The sequence below is a fragment of the Dermacentor andersoni genome, chromosome 3, assembly GCF_023375885.2.
Source record: "Dermacentor andersoni chromosome 3, qqDerAnde1_hic_scaffold, whole genome shotgun sequence".
Taxonomy (NCBI): domain Eukaryota; kingdom Metazoa; phylum Arthropoda; class Arachnida; order Ixodida; family Ixodidae; genus Dermacentor; species Dermacentor andersoni.
The window spans coordinates 71,235,067-71,257,352 of record NC_092816.1 but is presented as its reverse complement, the minus strand read 5'-3'; the positions used below and the strand labels follow the sequence as shown (position 1 = coordinate 71,257,352).

Here is a 22,286-nt window from a genome sequence, read left to right as displayed (position 1 = left end):
ATTCATTCATTCATTCATTCATTCATTCATTCATTCATTCATTCATTCATTCATTCATTCCAAAAACGTCGTTGGACTGGAACCAGCTACCACGGGATATTGCACTTTCGAAAGACTTTCATGAATTTAATAAGAAATTATCAACACATTATTGCTTGCCATAGCTTTGGTTCCATTTCATTTTTCCTCGTAATCATGCGTATTCTTATAGATTTTTTCCCCAGATCCCTTATAGATTTTTCCCCTTCTATCGTTCCCACGCGCTTCGCCCTTTCCGTAATTCAAGCGGATCAAATGCTGCTTTCGTCTTCTTTTTCGTGGCCTTACACGTGTTATCGCTTCGGCAACGCTCGGCCAGTAGCATGCATTTGCACCGTCATTCGATAAGGCCGCATGCCCAGATGCCTGTACAAGACCTAACTCCATGTCGCAGGCCAGTCTCGCTGCAGCCGACTTTGTTCATCCATCGCACGCTCAAGAGCAGCACAATAACAGCGCCCAAGCGCCCCGTCATGTGGTATTTTTTCATATTTCGCAGGCTTTCTTTGGAACGCGGAAAAAAGGACCATGTGAGATATATCGTGTTGGAAACAATTTATTGAGAGGTTTCTCAAGGTGTGCTACTACTTTGCATATCACACTTGATGTCTGCAACCAATACTTAAATAGTTAAATACTTAAAAATTAAACATAACTAATCGGTTAGTTAAGGGGAAAATAAAAGAAAATCTGCCTGAGTAACTCATAGGCCAGTGCCAACATTATGCATACGGTTCAACACGCATTCGGAATGCCTTTCATTTTTAAAAACTTGGATCAAGTAATGTGGGACAACCTGTATACATAAGGTGCCACATCATCATCATCATCATCATCATCATCATCATCATCATCATCATCATCAGCCTGGTTACGCCCACTGCAGGGCAAAGGCCTCTCCCATACTTCTCCAACAACCCCGGTCATGTACTAATTGTGGCCATGTCATCCCTGCAAACTTCTTAATCTCATCCGCCCACCTTAACTTTCTGCCGCCCCCTGCTACGCTTCCTTTCCCTTGGAATCCAGTCGGTGACCCTTAATGACCATCGGTTATCTTCCCTCCACATTACATGTCCTGCCCATGCCCATTTATTTTTCTTCGTTGCAACTAAGATGTCATTAACTCGCGTTTGTTCCCTCACCCAATCTGCTCTTTTGTTATCCCTTACACCAACGTTACACCCATCATTCTTCTTTCCATAGCTCGTTGCGTCGTCCTCAATTTAAGTAGAACCTTTTCATAAGCCTCCATGTTTCTGCCCCGTAGGTGAGTACTGGTAAGACACAGCTATTATACACTTTTCTCTTGAGGGATAATGAAAACCTGCTGTTCATGATCTGAGAATGCCTGCCAAACGCACCCCAGCCCATTCTTATTCTTCTGATTATTTCCGTCTCATGATCCAGATCCGCCGTCACTACCTGCCCTAAGTAGATGTATTCCCTTACCACTTCCAGTGCCTCGCTACCTATTGTAAATTGCTGTTCTCTTCCGAGACTGTTAAACATACTTTAGTTTTCTGCATATTAATTTTTAGACCCACTCTTCTGCTTTGCCTCTCCAGGTCAGTGAGCATGCATTGCAATTGGTCCCCTGAGTTACTAAGCAAGGCAATATCATCAGCGAATCGCAAGTTACTAAGGTATTCTCCATTAACTTTATCCCCAATTCTTCCCAATCCTGTAAACATGCTGTGAATAGCATTGAAGAGATCGTGTCTCCTTGCCTGACGGCTTTCTTTATTGGGATTTTGTTGCTTTCTTTATGGAGGACTACGGTGGCTGTGGAGCCGCTATAGATATCTTTCAGTATTTTTACATACGGCTCGTCTACACCCTGATTCCGTAATTCCCCCATGACTGCTGAGGTTTCGACTGAATCAAACGCTTTCTCGTAATCAATGAACGCTATATATAAGGGTTGGCTATATTCCGCACATTTCTCTATCACCTGGTTGATAGTGTGAATATGGTCTATTGTTGAGTAGCCTTTACGGAATCCTGCCTGGTCCTTTGCTTGACAGAAGTCTAAGGTGTTCCTGATTCTATTTGCGATTACCTTAGTAAATAGTTTGTAGGCAACTGACAGTAAGCTGATCGGTCTATAATTTTTCAAGTCTTTGCCGTCCCCTTTGTGGATTAGGATTATGTTAGCGTTCTTCCAAGATTCCGGTACGCTCGAGGTCATGAGGCATTGCGTATACAGGCTGGCCAGTTTCTCTAGAACAATCTGCCCACCATCCTTCAACAAATCTGCTGTTACCTGATCCTCCCCGGCTGCCTTCCCCCTTTGCATAGCTCCCAAGGCTTTCTTTACTTCTTCCGGCGTTACCTGTGGGATTTCGAATTCCTCTAGACTATTCTCTCTTTCATTATCGTCGTGGGTGCCACTGGTACTGTATAAATCTCTATAGAGCTCCTCAGCCACTTGAACTATCTCATCCATATTAGTAATGATATTGCCGGCTTTGTCTCTTAACGCACACATCTGATTCTTGCCAATTCCTAGTTTCTTCTTTACTGCTTTTAGGCTTCCTCCGTTCCTGAGAGCATGTTCAATTCTATCCATATTATACTTCTTTATGTCAGTTGTCTTACGCTTGTTGATTAACTTGGAAAGTTCTGCCAGTTCTATTCTAGCTGTAGGGTTAGAGGCTTTCATACATTGGCATTTCTTGATCAGATCTTTCCTCTCCTGCGATAGCTTACTGGTATCCTGTCTAACGGAATTACCACCGACTTCTATTGCACACTCCTTAATGATGCCCACAAGATTGTCGTTCATTGCTTCAACACTAAGGCCCTCTTCTTCAGTTAAAGCCGAATACCTCTTCTGTAGCTTGATCTGGAATTCCTCTATTTTCCCTCTTACCGCTAACTCATTGATCGGCTTCTTATGTACCAGTTTCTTCCGTTCCCTCCTCAGGTCTAGGCTAATTCGAGTTCTTACCATCCTATGGTAACTGCAGCGCACCTTGCTGAGCACGTCCACATATTGTATGATGCCGGGGTTAGCGCAGAGTATGAAGTCTATTTCATTTCTAGTCTCGCCGTTCGCGCTCCTGCACGTCCACGTTCGGCTATCCCGCTTGCGGAAGAAGGTATTCATTATCCGCATATTATTCTGTTCTGCAAAGTCTACTAATAACTCTCCCCTTCTATTCCTAGTGCCTAGGCCATATTCCCCCACTGCTCTGTCTTCAGCCTGCTTCTTGCTAAATTGGCCTTGAAGTGGCCCATCAGTACAGTGTATTTTGTTTTGACCTTACCCATCGCCGATGCCACGTCGTCATAGAAGCTTTCGACTTCCTGGTCATCATGACTGGATGTAGGGGCGTAGACCTGTACAACCTTCATTTTGTACCTCTTATTAAGTTTTACAATAAGACCTGCCACCCTCTCGTTAATGCTATAGAGTTCCTGTATTTTACTAGCTATATCCTTTCTAGTCTCTCCGCTAAGCCCCGGTGGCACAGTACGTGCCCGCTTTTTATGACTGTATATGCTTCTTTTGGCCTCATAACTTTACTGAGCCCTATTATATCCCATTTACTGCCCTCTAATTCCTCCAGTAGCACTGCGAGACTCGCCTCACTGGATAACGTTCTAGCATTACACGTTGCCAGGTTCATATTCCAATGGCGGCCTGTCCAGAGCCAGGGATTCTTAGCACCCTCTGCTGCGTCGCAGGTCCGAGCGCCGCCGTGGTCAGTTGCTTCGCAGCTGCTGAGGACTGAGGGCCGGGGTTTGATTGTTGTGTTCATATAGGAGGTTGTGGCCAAGTACTGTACCAGGGTGGCCAATCCTGCTCTGGTGAGGGAGTGCGTTACCGGTTCTGGTCACCGGGATCAGGCCACACTCCAGGTCTGTTTATGCAATTTTATCAACACGCGGATTTTTTTTAATCCGGTGGAAAACTGCGGGGCACCGGGATTCGAACCACAGGCCTCTTGCACGCGAGGTGGGTGTTCTACCTCTACGCCACCGCTGCACTCAAGGTGCCACAAGATAAACTTAAAACAAAGCAAGGGAAGACTACATAAACTGTAAAGCGACGTTAATACGCGAAACGTCGTTCGTCTGGCGTTAGCTGCGACACGAAGGACTGGAAGATGTCGATAGTGTAACGCGCTGATTTTAGTTTGCCGACCGGTTTTATAATATCGCCTTAAATTCTAAGTTACGCTTGTTCTTCACTTGCTTTAGGTTCGGTTTATGATAGGCCACCATCTACAAGTGAAAAGAAGTAGCAGGAGACACGTGCTTTCAACCTCCGATTATGACGCCGGTTGTGACTCAAGCAAATACCTGCAGCGTAAAGATAGTGACTTTCAGTGAAATTACTGCATCACCCTGCGAATCTGAATGATACTGAACATCTTAGTTTGTGAATGTTCAATTCCGCGATTCCACGAAACGCATCAGGTCTGAAGGCTTGATTTCGCGAGTCTGTTGGAAGTGATTCTCTCAACCTAACTGAGCACCAGGTAACTGGTGCGTGCGAGCCAGTGAACTTGTGAAGCTGCGTGAGTGTGCCTGCGCCTGATTTTGGTGAATGTGTGCCCGAGTGAGCTCGGCGAGTGTAATTTTTGCGGACCGCATTTACTCAGGCTATTTTTTTTCTCTTAAATAACGGATGAGTTATCTTTAATTAATCAAATTTTTAAGTATTGGCTGCAAACCCCAAGTGTGTTACGCAAAGTTGTAAAGCACCTTGAGAAACCTCTCAAAGTACTGTGCTGCCATGTGATTTACATTCTTCCACTGTCTACGCATAGCTATGTCACGTGCCGATCTGTGTGCGAGTCACAAATATTTTGTTAAGGTGCATCAGCTTTCTGACAAGATACTTCACATAGCAATGAGTTGATGATAATAATGCAAGAATATGGGGTTAAACGTAGATAACCCTGCTCGCATTACGTGGGGCAGTTCAATTAATGCTCGTACACAATGTAAGTAATATTTTCAGGACAGTGAGTGACAGTAGTGGCAGTAAAAATTATCGCACCCAATTTTCTGTGCGTTGGCAACTTTGAGGCCATAATCAATGCTCTCACAAAATCTTGAATCTATTTTTCAGAGGCAGTGCGACTTTAATGCCCATGCTTCTAAAGGAGAGACGCCACTAATGTTGGCAGCGTTGTTTGGCCATTGGGATATCGTGGAGCTTCTCGTGGAGGCCGGTGCTGACATCAATAGACAAGACCAGGACGGAGACACCGTGCTTCACTTTGCCATTGCGAGGCACCAACTGAGGCAACTCCAGACATCGGGGACAGCGAATGCTCCTAACGTGTCAGCGGTTCGTGCTTTCATGATTTTCGACAGAATAACTTTCCATCATGAACAACCATGCTGAACTTATCTCATTTAATAGCAGCCGGTTCAACGCAAAACTGGGCTAGTTGTCGCAAATTTATGGCAGCACTAACAGTGCACTGAAGACTAACAAAAGAGCTCGCGTTGTCACTGGACTTGTACTCGTCGTTGCCCCCTCTATTATAGTACTACCACGAGTTAACTAAACACACCACTTCGTGTCTTACATGAAAGTACCTGAGTGAATATCTGAAACTTAGTTAAACCTGTTTAAGTGATTTATGAGAGATAGTTGAAGACATATTGATGGTTAGGATATAGAACTTGTAGTGGCGCACAACCTTCTTGATTTAGGTTGTGACTAATGTGACTTTCCTAAATGTTCTTCACATCTGCCTAAGACGACCTCTAAGCAGGCATTTTGAATGTTTCGCGACCGTTCTGGTGTCCCTTACGTGTGCTTATTTAAAAAAAAGCTTCTTGTGAAAGGTAGCCTAATTTTTTTGCTCTTGACGAGGAGAATGAAAGTTTGTTACACTTGAGAGAGAGAGAGAGAGAGAGAGAGCTCTTTAATAGGATTTCTACACACAGCGGTACCTTAGAGACTTTGATGTTGCGCTGCTGAGCTCTAAGTCGTGGGTACGATCCCGGCCGTGGCGGCCGCACTTCGATGTGGGCGAGATGCGAAAATGCTAGTGTACTTTAGGTGAACGTTAGGTGCACAAGAAGGAGATTTAGGTGCACGTTAAATAACCTCAGGTGGTCAAAATTAAACCGGAGTACGCCACTGTTGCGTGCCTCAAAATCAGGAAGTTGTTCCGGAACGTGAAACCCTAGCAGTTAATAAATCATATTAAGTTTTTCCCGACGTGTGTATAGTCGCGTACATGATGCTCTGCATGTGGAAGGGGATAAGTAATTGAAAGGGAGGGAAGCAAGCACTACACTATTACGAATTACAATAACTCAAAAAGGCCCTCAAACAGTTTTTGACATAGTCAAAAAAAAAAAAAGAAAGCGTTCCCGATCTCTTAACGAGGTTCTTGTGCAAATGTCAGCCAAATAATATTGCATCGCACGCAGCAGGGAATTTGTCAGAAGCAGTTAACAGTCACTTGCTCTCGCATCCGCAATGTAGTCATGGAAAGCACTCGACCCATCAACGCTAGTGGCTGATTTCGTGATCGCGAACACACTCTCACTAATACAAGATAGCTAATTTTGAAGTAAATACATGAAAAGTATATATGTCTGCAATCTCAAAAAGACAGCACAAGCATTTCAACTTTTCACTGCGCGTATTTGCATTTGCTGCGCGTGAACTCCGAGATGGCAGCGGCATGCTGCGTAGCGTAGTGCATTCCTGCCAGCATGGCATTACGCGACGAGCTATTTCACCACCACGACGCTCAACTTTTGGCCTGGGATCGCCATCTCTGCTTCTCTCTGCTGTGTAGCTTCCAGCGGGCTAGCAGAGACGAAAAGAGAGAGATAGCTGGGTATCGGTGCGATAACTTCACTCATAGTGGAAGGATTCGAAAAACAAATTGCACCATGACACTACCGGGATGACAAACTTTAGGAGTGAATATACTCTGTGATTAGTTTGAAAAATGCTTCAAGACCCTTTAACATTTATATTCGAAATATGTGTCCACAACCACTTATTAAGCACGGGAAGAATGCAACGGTGCGGATCCCACTAAAACCTTTACACAAAGAAAGCTTGCTCGAGCGGATCATTCAGTCGCTTCTAGAGAAATTGGAGGGGCCACGTGACCGTAATATTGCTGGTTCTCTGTAGGCTTCTGAAGTTAAAGGTAACAGCGCCTCTGAATCCGGCAGAATCTAAAGCAGGCTGCCAAAGTTATATAGACCGCTCTTGCAGTGCACTTTACATTCTGCCGGTGCGTAGTCGAAAATACTATAAGGTCCTTCGACTTTTTTCTGAAGTGTCTGCAATAAAGGTTCAATTCTAGAGTTTTACTGGGAAGTACCGGGCTCGCAGCGTTAAATAAAGGAAATGTGGACAAGACAGATGACGTTTATTGTTGTGTGGCAAGATACGACACAAAGTGTGTAAGTTTGTTTGAGAACGTGGCGCGAAAAATCCGTATAGTGCGGCACGTTACACACGGAGCGTAGTGTGGCGCGACTGCCTTGGTAATTGGGAAATCGCCAGAGCCAGCGTGTGGGGGACATGTGTGCGCGATTCACAGCAGCCGTAACAGACAGACCTCCGCTCATGCGGCGATGTTACCATACAGACGACGTGCGCTACGATAGCGCGATCTCGTAGCCATCGTCGCCGCAGAGGCCGTTTCGTGCGGCACTACGCCTTTCTTCTCAAGCTTTCGCCATGTATACCCTGCTCCTCCGCTTTCCGCTTCATCGCTCCTCTGCACCCTCATCCTCCGCTTTCCTCTTCGCGCTCTCTTCGCTATCACTGTATTTCATCTGCGTTCTGCGTTTGCTCGTTCATCCTTTTGCTGTGTTTGTTCGCTCGGTTACGAGGGACGACGCCGACGCTCACCGCAGGAATGGGCAACTAAGAGCTGCGCTTTAAAACCACGATGTGATTATCAAGCACGCCGTAGTGGAGGACTCCGGATCAATTTTCACCACCTGGAATCCCATAAAACGCACCCAATAGATGGTGCAAAGGCGTTCCGGCATTTCGCCCTCATCGAAATGTGGCCGCCGTTGCCGGGATTTGACCCTGCGACCTCAAACCACCACGGTGGGTGCGTCTGTGTTGACAAGTCGCCCCTGGATTGTGGTAGACATTTACAGATATTGATTGATTGATTCCCTTCAATATTTAATAAGACGGCACTGCGAGCTTAGTTTGACAAGGGGACCTGGAAAAGCAGAAGCTCACAAGCACGCGCATACACGCACTCGCACGCACACACGGACACACTTCACATCCGATTGTCTACTCCAGTCGAACGCGCAAATTCTGTTCTTCACTCGCGTCGGACGGATGTCAAGGCAACAAAAAGTTTCTTAGCCTGTGCTGGGTTTCATCGCTTAGGTTCTTGTACGAATCTGAACCCATCCATGGTCATTTGGAACGTGTGTCGAAGAAGCCCTGGGTTATTTAGTATCTCTAATATGTCTCGCTTATCCTATAGCTTTTTTATGCAGGACAGTACGAGCAATTCAATCAGTGTTTCTACATAGGTTTCCTAATGTCCAGTCCCAGAGTTTGGTCTAATCGAACACTATTTTTATAACAAATCCCGGACAAACAGGTGAAGCTATATGCGCGTTCGCATTGTCGTTTCACTGCATAAAATTGTAGCTTACTACGATGAAGGATTGCGCGATAAGCTTTGTGATTGCTTGTATTAATTAGAATGAGGGGGGTTACTCTCATTTTAACAATTTCTGTGCAGATTGAGCGAGAGTTGCCGAATGGTCGCTTGGCTCCTCTTTGCTACCTAGCCAACAGGGGAGCGGACGTGTACATGATGAACAACAAAGGAATCACACCATTGATGCTGGCTGCCGGCTTTGACATCGCAGAACATGTCGTTGCCTGGGCTTCGAGAAGGTTAGTACTATGGTATATGGTCTCTGGATAAGACTAAACACGGGTGGGCACTCATAACAATGTTAAGAAAGCAAGAGGGCACAGACCATAATCAACGCAAAATGACGTTCGTGATTTGTACGAATCCGTGCTTATCCCTACGTAAGGATCCGTGCCAATGTCTTTGACCTCTTGAAACATCTAGTTCCCTGGGCTCCAAGAAGGCTGGTAGGATTGTGTATGTTTGATGCATAAGAAAAAAACAAGGTAGACACTCATAGTGGTGTTAGTAAAGAAGCAGGGCCTTTATTCACAGAAGCTTCTTATGCTAGAAATGTTTGTAAGAGAAAAGTTCAGCCAATCTTGATGCTTGGGGGGACGTATCATAGGCGAAGGCCACCAATAGCAAAAATCACTTACAAAGCAAAATCTTTTTGAATTCGGCTTCAGATCAATGAGCACGGATCCATGCGGATCTAAAACGACATATTGTTTTGAATATGGTCAGTGGCATCCTTCTTTGATTTTAGCTTACCAGATGGTATTACGTTGAGCTATCGACTACATCACGAATGTTGAGTGCCAGCAATTAAGCGCGCAGCACTGTGCGAGCTCTTGTTTTGTCTTCATAGAATGCTTAACTTTTGGGTAATATATTTTTGAGGAAACTGGCCAGTGCGAAAGAATGGGCGTAGCAATGAAACGCAATGAAATGAAATGACACGCAATGAAAGAAAAACTTATGTCGCTTATCATGTTTAATGGCACCACGACAGAACAACCACTTCAAATGTTTAACACTGACAACGTTGAGCTCAATTTTCGTGGCCTGCGCGTGGTGCCTCACAAAGCTCATGACGAATTCCGTTATAGATGTTATTTCATATAGAATGTCTAGCTCGAACTGCAACACTTCGCCACGGTATTTCAAAGCCCAACGCGCTCCAACGGGCAGGTTGGTAAACCTCATGACATTTGATTGCAGCCGATTTCTGGCCCTGGAGTCTTCGAGGGCACTGCGGCAAAGTTCAGCCAGTCCTCCCGGTGCCGGAGTGTGCAAGATCTGCATGGAATCTGAAGCTAACGTTGTCTTCAAGCCATGCGGCCACCGGACAACATGTCGCGAGTGCTGCATGCGCTGCAAAGTCTGCCTGACATGCGCTGGGCCCGTTCAGGAGAAGGTTAATCTCGGTAAGGGTACTACTGGGAGTGCTGGCACTTACAAAGTAGCCAAGCACAATATAATGCTCAAGCACATAAAAAGCCTGCGTGTTTCTCATTAATTTTGACAGCCTAAGTGCCTGGTCTGTCGCCGATTTTCTTGCTCATTTTCATTTTTATTAACAGTGCAAATCTCACATGAGATCAAAGCAAGGATGGGGATACACCAAGCACACCCAAGACTCGCCGTGGTTGCTCAGTGGCTATGGTGTTGGGCTGCTGAGCATGAGGTCGCGGTATCGAATCCCGGCCGCGGCGGCCGCATTTCGATGGGGGCGAAATGCGAAAACACCCGTGTACTTAGATTTAGGTGCACGTTAAAGCACCCCAGGTGGTCGAAGTTTCCGGAGTCCTCTACTACGGCGTGCCTCATAATGAGAAAGTGGTTTTGGCACGTAAAACCCCGTAATTTATATAAACTGTTGCATGATTACCTCGCAGACGTACAAAGAAACAACATAATAGCTACAGACGCTTCAGTGAACAAGGAAAAGGCTGGCGTAGGCATTTCCTAGATATCGCTATGCTGGTCATTTTCTTTGAGACTGCCAGATTTCACTGCCGTCTCTGAGGCCGAACTCTTAGTGCTTAGAGCTTAGCGCCTCAGAAATAACGACGAAGTCAGGCGAGGCCACGAGCGGCGCTAGGGCTGAGCTGGTGCTGTGGTCCGAAGAAATACAAGTTAGTTGAGTTTGAGCTCGGGTGCTGGAACAAGGTCTCCTCGACTCTGTCTCATGTGCTCTACAAACCAAAAAGAAATAGATCTAATTTTACTAGATTTTTTGAAAGCTTTTAAAGTGCCTCGCACAGAAAAATTATTACTAAAATGGAATCATATTCAGGAGTGGTCCGATAATTACCTCGAATAAATTTAGCTAACTAACCTATACCTATACCTAAAGCATGTTGCGCTTTAGACGCTAGAATTTCTATGGGTGGACTCCAGTTGATTTTTCTGTAATAGATGATGCCCAAATATTTTAGAGACTCAAACTGGGGAATGGGCTCTTGTTTATAATATATAGAAATTGCAATCATATCAGTGAGCGGGAGCATTAAGATTACGCTTTCACTTGCATTTCACGACAAGCCGATTGTCTCAAGCCATACCTCAAGCATACTCATGTATCTTTGTAATTTTTGATATAGAACGTAAATGTCACTGTCAGCCGCGAAGAATGCAATGTAATCTGCCTACACATAAACTTGCACGTGCTGACAAGTGGGGATGGAGCTCATTAATATAACAAATAATATTGCAGACAGGACTGCTCCTTGGGGAGTACCGCGAGTCTGTCTGAATTTAGACGAGGAACAGCCGTCCTTGAAGGAATTAAGTTCTTTTGATCGCAAACATTCTGCCAACCACGCGATAATTTGGGAAATTATGACTCTGCAGAATATCCAGTATATGAATGTTCAACGCGGTGGTATGTTTTAGCTATATGTAATGTCAATATCGTCTCCTTTGCCGAGCAAGTTCGATACGGCTCTCTAAATCAGCATGGCCACACTATATTGAGATATCAACCTTGAAGCCAATTTGATTTGGACTTAAAATCAATTTATCCGTCATCCAGATAGTTTTTTCTGCAATGTAATACCCTCTCTACTAGCTTGACCATATTAGAAGTAAGAGGAATAACCTATTTCTTGTTCTTTAAGTATCGGGATTAATTTAGCTACTTTCCAATCGTAGGGTATCAAGGCTTTGTTTATTGAAAAGTTTATAACGATTATAAGGTCACCAGGAGATATATAGAATAAAATTTTTATTATGTGAACAGTAATACCATCTGGACCAGGAGCTGACAAGGATTAGTTCCAAATCACTTCAGCTAATTCAGGTAATGTAATTTCAGTAAACACCGATGTTGGGGCTGGTTTTAGAACATTATAAGACCTCGATGACGTGAATCAGCTCTCCAAGCCTTTAGCAGTGAGCTCTAGAGATTTCCTTATATCATCGGACGACAGATTTACATATTCAATGTTAATTGGTGATGTCAGAATTTTGCGATATCTCATATATAAACAACGCTTTTTTGTTTTATGGTTTAGAAAGGAAATCGCAGCATTTCGTATCCCAATCTTCTATCACTTCAGCGATCGTGCGTTTAAATACAGCAGCGTGAAATCTGCAATCAGACTATTTTTGGGGAGACTGGTTATAAAGAAACTGGTTCCAAGCTGCCTGTCGGCGTCGGCGGTCTCGCGTGCACTGTAATTTCAAACATTATTGGAAGGTGGTCACTGTTGGTACCAAGGCTGCCCAGGATGAGCTAGTGGGAGACGAACTTACGAAACTTAAATCCAAGACTGAGCGGGAGTGATTACAAGTAAATGTAGGAATTCTAGAGTTCAGACAAGACAGATTATTATCTATTGTCCAAGTCCACAAGCGTTGGCCACATTGGTCAGTTCGAAAGCCCCAGCACGTGCGACGGGAGTTGAAGTCTCCAGCAAGAATTTTGTGCTTACATCACGAAGTCACAGGGGAATCCAAACATCGAGTGTTCCGCACATAAGTTTACTAACCAGAAATCAGGAACCCTGGTACAGTTATATCTAAGGCAAATTTTTCTCTTTCGGAAGACATATGCTCATATGAAATCTTTGCTGGAAGACTAACTTTATTAGTGATAAAGAAAGCTAAACCTCTATCCTTCGATGGACGGTCCAGTCGAAAAGATCGGTAGTTATCTAATTGAAAAGATTGATGCCCTGAAACCATGTTTCTTGCAAAGCAATAGTATCCCGGGAGAATTTAGATGAGAAATTCAATAAATCTGTTACTGCAGAGTTAATTGATCGTAAATTGCAGTAAAGACTTTTGAGGAATCATAAGGTTGCGAAAGAATTGACTCAGTAACAGACTGACTTAAAATGCTTTCCTTTAAGAAATCTTCCTTTGTAAGGCTGTCTTTCAGATATCTTTTTTATTGCTTGAGTGAGTTAGTGTCGTAGCTTTTTTGACAAAAGGGATCTACATTGTTTTAACGATCGAGGATCCATGCCCATTTTATCTGAGCCCTGTGTGTTATTATTGATGCCTTCACATTGACTCTGGTTGACATCGACGGATGAACCTGTAATTTGGGCTTGTCGGGACGGGAAATTGGGAGTTACTTCATTCCGGGGGGGGGGGGGGGGGGGGGGGGGTGCGAGGGCATGGTCTGTCAGTTTGAAAAGTTATACCAATAGCTTTTGTTGTACCAAACACCTGTGCCAGCTGGTTAGTCAGGATTTGTGTCAAGGACTCGCAAATGTTAGGCGATCCATAGATTTTTCCATTGCCCTTTGGACAGCATCAGCAATAGAGAGCGAAAGAGACGCGCCCCTTGCTGCTGCCTGACGGACTGAGACACCGGCGTATCCGTGTGTCCTAGCCTGAATTTCAGCTATAGCTTCTCTACGGCAACAACGTTTTCGTTCAACGATTTCTAGGATTTGCATTTTTCTTGCCTTTGCTGAGCAATTCGAATAATCAGCAGAGTGCTTGCAATTGCAGAGGAAGCACCTTCCTTGCTTTTGCACTTGCTAGAATTGTGCTCCTAGCCACAAATTCGGCACCTGGTAGCAGTCCTACATCCTTTCAAGGTGTGTCCATAACGCCAGCACCTTACGCGCTGGAGGGCACGAGGGGACAGAGGTTTCACTCCGTAGATTAGGTGCCATGCCTTCATTTCCTATGGTTGAATTGTCCCAGCAAATGTGACTATGACTGACTCAGTAGGGATCCTGGTTTTGTAAACCACACGCCCACGCCGATACACTGTAATTGCACCTGCCTGTGAAAACATCTCTAATACTTCAGCCGGTGTCATGTTCAAATCGACGCCACGGACAAGCCCTTTCACACATGGCGAATGATGAGGAATAAATGCGCTCACTGGATTGGCAGCAAACAGCGAACACTTTAGAAAGTCTTGTACACAGGGCTGGTGCGCAGAAAAGCAGAGAATACCTCCGCTCCCAAACTGGCGCACCTCAGTGAATTGCTTTTGGATTCTTCATCTGTATGACGCCGTCATTGGTTGGAATAAGAACTACAGGGCCTGAAGTGACACCGCTGAGTAGAAACAGATTCGCAGGTAGCTCCTGCGGAGGAATAGAAACCGACTAGAGGAAAGCCGATGGCCGCGGTGAAGAAAATGGCATCTGCCTGGTCTGATTAGCACTAGCTAAATAATAATCACACTAGCAAAACAGTTGACAGCAGAAAAAAAAAAGCTACTCAATCCTTGGCTAAAACCCCGAGCGTCAAAAACAGCTCAGAAAGGGCCGACGGAGAAGAGCGCAGAAGACATAGGGGTTTGTCTGCTGGCCGGTCAGGGCAAACTAACTTTTATTTCTTCGGTCGCCAGCGCCAGCTCAGCTCCTGCGCCACTCGTGGCCTCACCTGACCTCGTCTTCTTTCCTAAGGCGATCACGTCGATGTCGCTGGCGCTACAAGTTATCGATACTTAACGACAAATTATGGATTAGTTCTAGCAGCTGAGTGACAGTTGACAGTTCTTTACAAAAACCATGTTGACGAGATGATAGGATGCTTTTTCAATCGCGGTATGTGGTTATATATTTGAGGACTATGTGTTCTAGAAACTTACAAACTGTGCTGGTTAGGGAAATTGACCTGTAATTGAAGACTTCGGCTTTGTTTCCCTTTCCTGATTTGTGTACTGAAATAGTCGCGATTTTCTAGTCTTGTGGTATCGTCCATGTTGTTAATGATTCATTAAATATTAAGCCCAGTTAGTTGGCTAACCATTCTGCGTACGTTTTTAGAAATCTATTCGGTATGTTATCAGGTCCGACTGCATTTTAATCTGAATATTTAGTTAAATGTTAATTAAACCACGCTGAACTACTACATGATCTATGGCGTCGATTTCTGCCGTCGGGCTGCTATAGACGAAGCCCACAATGGCCGCACATGAACCTAATAACAGCCAGCAAATTATTGATTCTGTGCCCTTAACCTCTGGTAACTCCTCAAAGCGTATTTTCTTGTTTTAAGGAACGCTACACCTCCCTCATGAGACTACCTATTTTTGCGAATTATTGCGTAATGAGGTGGGGCTACATCGTGATCTATGACATCAATCGAAAGCGACATTTAGGTTATTTCCATGAAGTCAGGCCTCAACCGCAAAGGAAATGACTCAAGCGCGTCTGTCTCCTTAATAATGGTACGAGCACTTACGTTAATGAAGCGTATTTCTGCTGACGGCTCCGTAGCTCCGATGCAGCGCTTTGCTGGTTTCCCTGAAGTCTGGGCTCTTGTTTTAGCGGGATTGCTTCGTTCCTGTTGCCGTCTCAGTGATAAAATTCCCCGTTTAGTCATAATTTATCAACTACTGAGGGTGCCCTTGCTCCAGCTTCATTATGCGGTTTAGCAAAAGCCCAAAGTTTTCTTCTAATTTCATTCACGCCTGCTGAAAATTCTTCACTTATTGTATGATTAGCTCCCTTTATCTTAAAACAGTTCTTTAGAATTATGGCTTTGTCACGAAAATCAAGCAGTTCCACAATGATTGGCTTTGGTTTTTTGTTATAATGTTTCGCTAACCTGTAGGTCCCTTATATTTCAACATGCTCGGCCTTGCGGATGTTCGTTAAGATTTCTTTATTAAGAAGTGTATTGAGAGAGACTACTTTCGTCTGCTTTTCCTTGCACTCCGTACGCTGTCGGGTTGCTCCTCCTAGAACGGTTGTCGAGATCGTCAACTCCAGTTCTAACGCCTGCACGATTGTTCGCAAATTTGACAGTTCATTCGAGCAACACACTAACGCGTTTTGAAACGCTGTTAGTTGTCCAATTTCCTATCGATTGCGTCTAACCGATCTTCTCTTGTCTGCTTTAAATAATCAGCAATGAGCGGGAGCTTTGCGGAGAAATGAGCCATATCGAGCCCTGGGTTGGTCTCAATAGCACCGGCGAACAACAGTGACTTATTAACGTGACTTACGAGATCGAAAAACATCGAACACAGCAGCCTCGGACACGGCTGCACAGCCAAGCACAACTCCTCAGAATGAAAACATTCTCCCAGACGTTTCCTTACCTGCGCGAGAAAGACCAGAGGATTATGCTTCCGCATGTCTTGAGTGCTGTTATGCCCTTTGGCCCACTGTGGAAATTCGGATGCTTTTATGCATTCGAGCACCGGTTTCGTCGCTTGCGTGAAGCCTGGACAATCGGTGGCGTTTGATGTTGCTGCGACTTGCGAGTGATTTTCCCATTGTGGTGGCATCGCTCGCACATGGGTAGTCGCATGAGCATCGCTGGTCGATGTCCAGGTGAGCTAAGATAGCTTGTGCTGCGTCAAGTTTGTCTATCATGTCCGCCTGGGGTCAGCAGCAGGTCTGCGATAGATAAGCTGCACGAGAGAGACCAGAGGAATATAGGTATGCATGCGTTTGGTGCTGCCCTGCTCTTTAGATCTCTGTGCTTTGAACTTTGCAGCAGTAGCAAGGGCTGGTAACCGACACGGAATCTTTCATATTAATTATCACAATGTCTCCATCATCTGCCTAATTATCCTGTCCTTCAAGTGACTGCATTTTGACTTGTAAATGCTTTATTTCGCGTAGCACGTTTCCAATTTGCTGTCGGGAGCTGTAGCAAACTTACGTCGCTGCTGCTACATGGTCACAAAAATAAGAATGCAAGAAATAAGCAAGCATTTTCTGAGGACTGTTTTAGGGGTGCGTTCGCATATGCCTTCTTTTCCCGTGTAGTAGTGAAGGAAGGGATTAGTACTTACTCGTTCCTTGTATTTTCTGCCTTTTTTTCTTCACTCCTATTCGGTGCGCAAAACCTTTTCGACCTTATTTTCTTTCTTACCGTACCACGCCAAGAATTGACAGAATAAAGCAGAAGCATTATTGTATTGGGTCGGGCTGCACATGTCTGGAGAGTTAATGTATATGTAATACCAGTTTCCAGTCGAAAACTGTCTTGGACAGCCCCACGCTGGCGCATAATTGGTGGCAGTTGTGTGCGTGTCCATGAAAGAGCGAGATATTATAGAGTAAACGGAAAAGCTTCATTTGCACCGTCTTTTCATATCCGCACACTTTTCCTGTGTTTAGGCGATTTCATTGTTTAATTAAATTTGTTGTTTGGCCCAGACTGACAATTCTGATAATTTCTGACAGACTCAGGATCCTCAAGGCGTTCCATCAAGTTCAGCAAGGTGAAATGCATTAAACGCCGAAAAACCGCCCCTTACCACCTGTCGGCTGGATTCATATCTTGCAGCATGTGGTCGTGGTCTGGGTATCTTTGTGAATCTTGCATGAATTGAGCAGGTTGGCAGAGAGGCAGACTCGTGCTCTGCGCATTATGAACGCAAGCTAAATACAGCAGCATATCGTCAGGAGTGCGGCCATTAACCACGCGATATCATGGTTTACGCAAGCGACAGTTTCTTCATAAGAGCGTGTGATATAGGAAACTTAGAAGCGCTTAGCCGTACCTGCCAACCTATGAATATTGAAATTCGTAAACATTCCGTGAAAACGACACCAAATGTGGAGAGGCGGAGGGAAGGAATGAATAGCACGTACTTTTTTTTTTTTAAGTTTGCCCACAGCGTATGCGTTTTATGGGATATATACGTACTTTATTAATGATGATTTACCTTTACAGACAGAACACTGGCCACACCAAAATTTGCAACAGCAGAATTTTTCGAAGCAACACATTGTTTTTAGATCAGTCACTTTTTCAACGACATTGCTGTTGCGGATTCTGCCTGCTTCAGGGTTCTCTGTACAACCTGGATCGAAGCAAGCACACGCTCTTGCGTTCTCTCACCATCAGAAGGCTGATAACAGAATGCTCGTGGACAAACGAGTGAGGACTTATAAAACAGACTTTAGTTTTCGCAACACTTGATTCGAATTTGGTAAAATTGTAAAAGTAGCCCGAATTCGTAACATTACGGAAAAATTGGGAGCGTTGGCAGGTATGGGTTAACGTTATTTTTGTGCTGAGAAAAGTAGTGGACTGGGCCTCTTCTTGAGTGGATTTAGTATACATAACCTATGGCGAGAATACGCCATATCCTCGCTAATCTTGATGGATGTTTCCAATTTCATGCTAGAAATGTAAGAAATGTAATAAATGTAATAAATGTAAGAAACGTAATAAATCGTGTGTGTTCAGTCCTCGAGGGAAGACTACCTTGTGAAGTGCCGAGCGAAGATGCGAGATAGGTACGGTTGTCTTGGTAGAAAATAACCGTCTCGCCGCCCCTATAGGTAAGTCATCTTTTTACCTACAGATGGGACTCCTGTCAGAGGCAGGGAAACAAACCAGAGGACGCAGGAAGAACTGGACACTCGGCTAAGAGACCTCGAGGACCGGCACACGTGCGGTATCTGCATGGAGAAGCCTCGAGACGTGGCCTTTCTTTGTGGACATGGTTCGTGCTCAGTGTGCGCTGGGAATTTGGACCTTTGCCACATGTGCCGTCAACCGATCGAGAAAAAGATTTCTTTGTATTTAGAATGAGTGTTCTCCTTTTAGACGGGATCGCTTGGGATGGGCATAGTGCCAAAGGTGATTCTCTATAAAACATGACAGAGTTGTTGTTTAAAAAAGCCAGTAAGGAGATGTCAGAGAGAGAGCTAGAGAAACAGAAACGCTTCATTTGCATTACCCTATTCGTCTCCTACCATTTCTTTTTTAAAGGACCATCACCGTAGCTCTAGTCTGAATTTGTGCCGGACCACTAAGTAACCACGACAACTCATCTACAGGCAACTGAAGAGCGATGAATAGTTTCTTTTTTCTGTGGAGGGCGCGACTGAGCAGTACAGTGGCCGGAGCCTAAATTCTCTCACAAACTACGAGGTTTTAATTGTAGGTAACAAAATCTGCTTAAAATATCGGCTGCTAAAGACATTTTCCTCGAACACAACATTCACATAAACCATCAATGCGTTGTGGAATGAAATATTCAAATGCATGGTACATCTTGCATCCTTTGCCAAAAATAAACTATTTAATATTGCGTGTCAGTTCGTTGTTGAGAAATGTGATACTTTTCAATATCTTTCTGAGCCAAGGCAAACGATTTCTGTACTCAAATTGAGCTATTACTGTTCCTTCCATGAAAGGCACCTTCAATTTTTCCTGCCGGCTCTATGTTACATTCCAAACCGTCTTTGACGATCAAAGCAGAGTCCGCTAGCGCACCTGTCAAGAAAGTTATTTCCGAATCTCTCCTTGTTACTTCATGCTGGCGTTTAGGATAAGATGATAATAATGAGCTACTGTTTCTTGACCGCAAAATTTGTTCTTCTCACGACAAAGAAGAGTATAAATATTAGTATAAAATGAAAACATGGGAGTGACGAAAGATTCTGCCTCTCTTTGCTTCCTGAAGCTGAAATATCTATTTCCCTACTTTAGGCGTTAGTACTTCTCCCTCTTTCGCAAAACGCTACTTGAGCTTACACATCTCCAGGCTTACATTTGTCGGTGTCATTCTCATTTGGTGCTGTTCATGGAGGTGTTGCAGGGCGTTTGCTGAGAACCTAGATAAGGACGTAAGACGATGTGCAGACATTCTCATCAAGCTACAGCCCTGAAGTGACACTGATGTTTTCCCATGTCTTAGATTATCCACTTTTATACCTGAAGACAACTTCCGCGAATGTTTTTCTTCGAAGCATACAATTGTTCTGTGCTCTCCCGTTAGACTGAACGCCAGCCTACTCTTCAAAGTTGAGGTTTATTGAAATTGTGGTGACATTTGATTTTCGCGCGCAAGTGCATATCTATGCCACCTCAGTTGCACTGGATGACAGTGTCACGCCCACTTCAAAGGGTTTGCGTTTTTCATAATGTAGCCATTTCGTTGGTTGTGGAGTACGTTTTACTTTTACCTGTAAATGCCAGGGCCTTTAATCCCGCTTAAAAGCGACTGTATTGTCCAGAAATAAAGCAGTTTTACTTATTGTTCTTGGTGGGTCTCTAGGTGTGGGAGGCCAGGTTCAAGGGCCCAAATAACAAACATCGGCTTTCTGCGTCAACTACAGGTTACTTGGTTTACCTTTATATGGTAAATTGAACAAATCGTTCGAAAAGTCATGTCACCCCCCCCCCCCCAAAAAAAAAAAAAAAAAAAAAAAAAGTCGCGCCGAATACGCGCTTCAGATGTGACTTTCAGCGCGTTAAACAATAGCTGTCAAAGTATAAGTATTAGAAGGAGGTCGCAAATAGTATCGCGACTTGGTCAAAGTCATTGGTTAGGGAGCGTATCTCCAAATTCGTCATGGCATCCCTGATGGCGTTCGTAATCACGGCCTAGTGCTTCTGCTGTACAACAGTAGAAATCCCAAGGAAGCTTCGTTGGCAGTATATTTTACAAGCTATATTTGATTTTGCCGAATATTTTGCCAATATTCTTCTACACAGATGGATGCCAGACTCCTATTTTGTCTTGTTCCTCTATTAACAGAACGTGAAATGCAATCCTCTCAGTCCATTGTCCTTTTACTTTTCCCATTGATGACGATGCGTATCCTTGCTATGTTTTGATCAGGTTTTCATAGTGCGGGCCTCGAATATTGTAGCCTTGATGCTATCAGGTATTATTATCAATATTGTTGCGAGGCGGAGACAAGCACGAATGTTCTTTATGCAAGGCGAATGCTGAAGGCAAAAGCTGACTCTAGAGCATGGCGGCCGAAGCGCCCCAGCAACAACACTTCTCCGTCATCTTCTCTTGTCTGCACGTCCTGTTCTGCATCGCGACACTACCGCGCCGGTGTTGCAGCGCCGACCCAGCGCAAGCGATCATGGCCCAGCAGAGGCATGCACGTAGGGCTTTAAACGGGAGACATGAACAACATCGGTTCTTGGCTGTACGGACGACGGGCCTGGCTCTTCGGGAGCAATTTCATACATCCACAAGCATTCGCAGCATTCGGTAGGGACCTAAATATGACGACAGAAGCTTTTTCGGATAGGCCCACACGACGAGATGGTGGCCGCAGGCGCACGAGGGAGCCAGGTAAATACTGCACGTTCCCATGATGCGTATCATGACGAGACTTCTGGGTAGCCTGAGAATCAGTCAGCCGAGCGGCGGGCAATCTGGCGGGCCTGTGCTGCCACAGAAATTATATCGCGGGCAAAAGCGGCGTGCGACTGTGTGACTTGAAGTACAGTGTCCAGGGGTGGGATCACGACCAAACCGTAGATAAAACGGTGAGTAAACTGAAGTGTCATGACGGGACGAATTGTAAGCGAAGGTGACATACGGCACAGCGACGTCCAGTCCTGGTGGTCTGGAGAAACGTGCATAGCTAGTATGTCGGTAAGCATTCTGTTCAGCCGCTCTGTGAGACCGTTAGTCTCTTGATGATAAGCAGCGGCTATTTGATGTCCAGTAGAGCATAGGCGAAGGATATCAGCATTGACCTTTGCAAAAAGTAACGTCCGCGATCTGTGAGGAGCTGACGGGGAGCACCGTGTTGCAAGATGACGTTGTGTAGGATGAAGTCCGCGACGTCAGTGGCAGAACTTGTAGGCAGAGCTCCCGTAATGGCAAAGCGCGTGGCGTAATCGGTTGCAACCGCAACCTATTTGTTGCCCTTAGTTGACAAAGGGAAAGGGCCAAGTAGGTCGAATCCCAGGCGAAAGAAAGGCTCAGTGGGAATATCGATAGGTTGTAGAAGCGGAGCTGGAGTCATGGGAGTGGGCTTCCGGCGCTGGCACAGGTCGCAAGCAGTCACATACCGGCGCACAGAGCGGTAGAGGTCGGACCAGAAGAAACGGCGCCGGACGCGGTCAAAGGTGGAGTAACACCGTGATGCCCAGTGGTGGACGCGTCGTGGAGTTGTTGAAGCACAGTGCGTTGAAGGTGCCCCGGTACGGCTAGCAGTAGGTCCGCACCATCGGGGCGCAAGTTGCCTTTGTACAGGACTCCGTCGGAAATACAGAAGAGACGAAGGGAAGGATAAGAAGTTGGCGAGCTTAACCGATCTATGGTGGTTCGCAGAAAGGGACCACGGCGCTGTTCATCGCCAATGTTGAGGAAACCCGAGAAGGACATGACGCTGTTGCTTGGTTCTAGGTCTGTGGCTTCCGGTGAGTCAACAGGATAGCGGCTGAAGCAGTCGGCGTCCTGATGTAAAACGG

General features: G+C 45.1%; 1 protein-coding gene across 4 annotated transcripts in view; it reads left to right on the top strand.

The window, feature by feature from the left end:
* Nucleotides 1–20,102, top strand: part of LOC126545489 (E3 ubiquitin-protein ligase MIB2-like) — a 107,425-nt gene extending 87,323 nt beyond the window's left edge. For 3 of the 4 annotated variants that reach the window (XM_055062102.2, XM_050193383.3, XM_055062098.1), the window contains exons 12-15: nucleotides 5,126–5,347; nucleotides 8,766–8,923; nucleotides 9,888–10,093; nucleotides 18,418–20,102. In XM_055062102.2, coding sequence (XP_054918077.1) covers nucleotides 5,126–5,347; nucleotides 8,766–8,923; nucleotides 9,888–10,093; nucleotides 18,418–18,647 — 816 coding nt within the window. In that variant the 3' untranslated portion in view covers nucleotides 18,648–20,102. Of the gene's footprint in view, nucleotides 1–5,125; nucleotides 5,348–8,765; nucleotides 8,924–9,887; nucleotides 10,094–18,299; nucleotides 18,350–18,417 lie in introns of all 4 variants that reach the window. The other variant, XM_055062105.1, reaches the window with a different exon arrangement.
* Nucleotides 20,103–22,286: the final 2,184 nt, after the last annotated feature.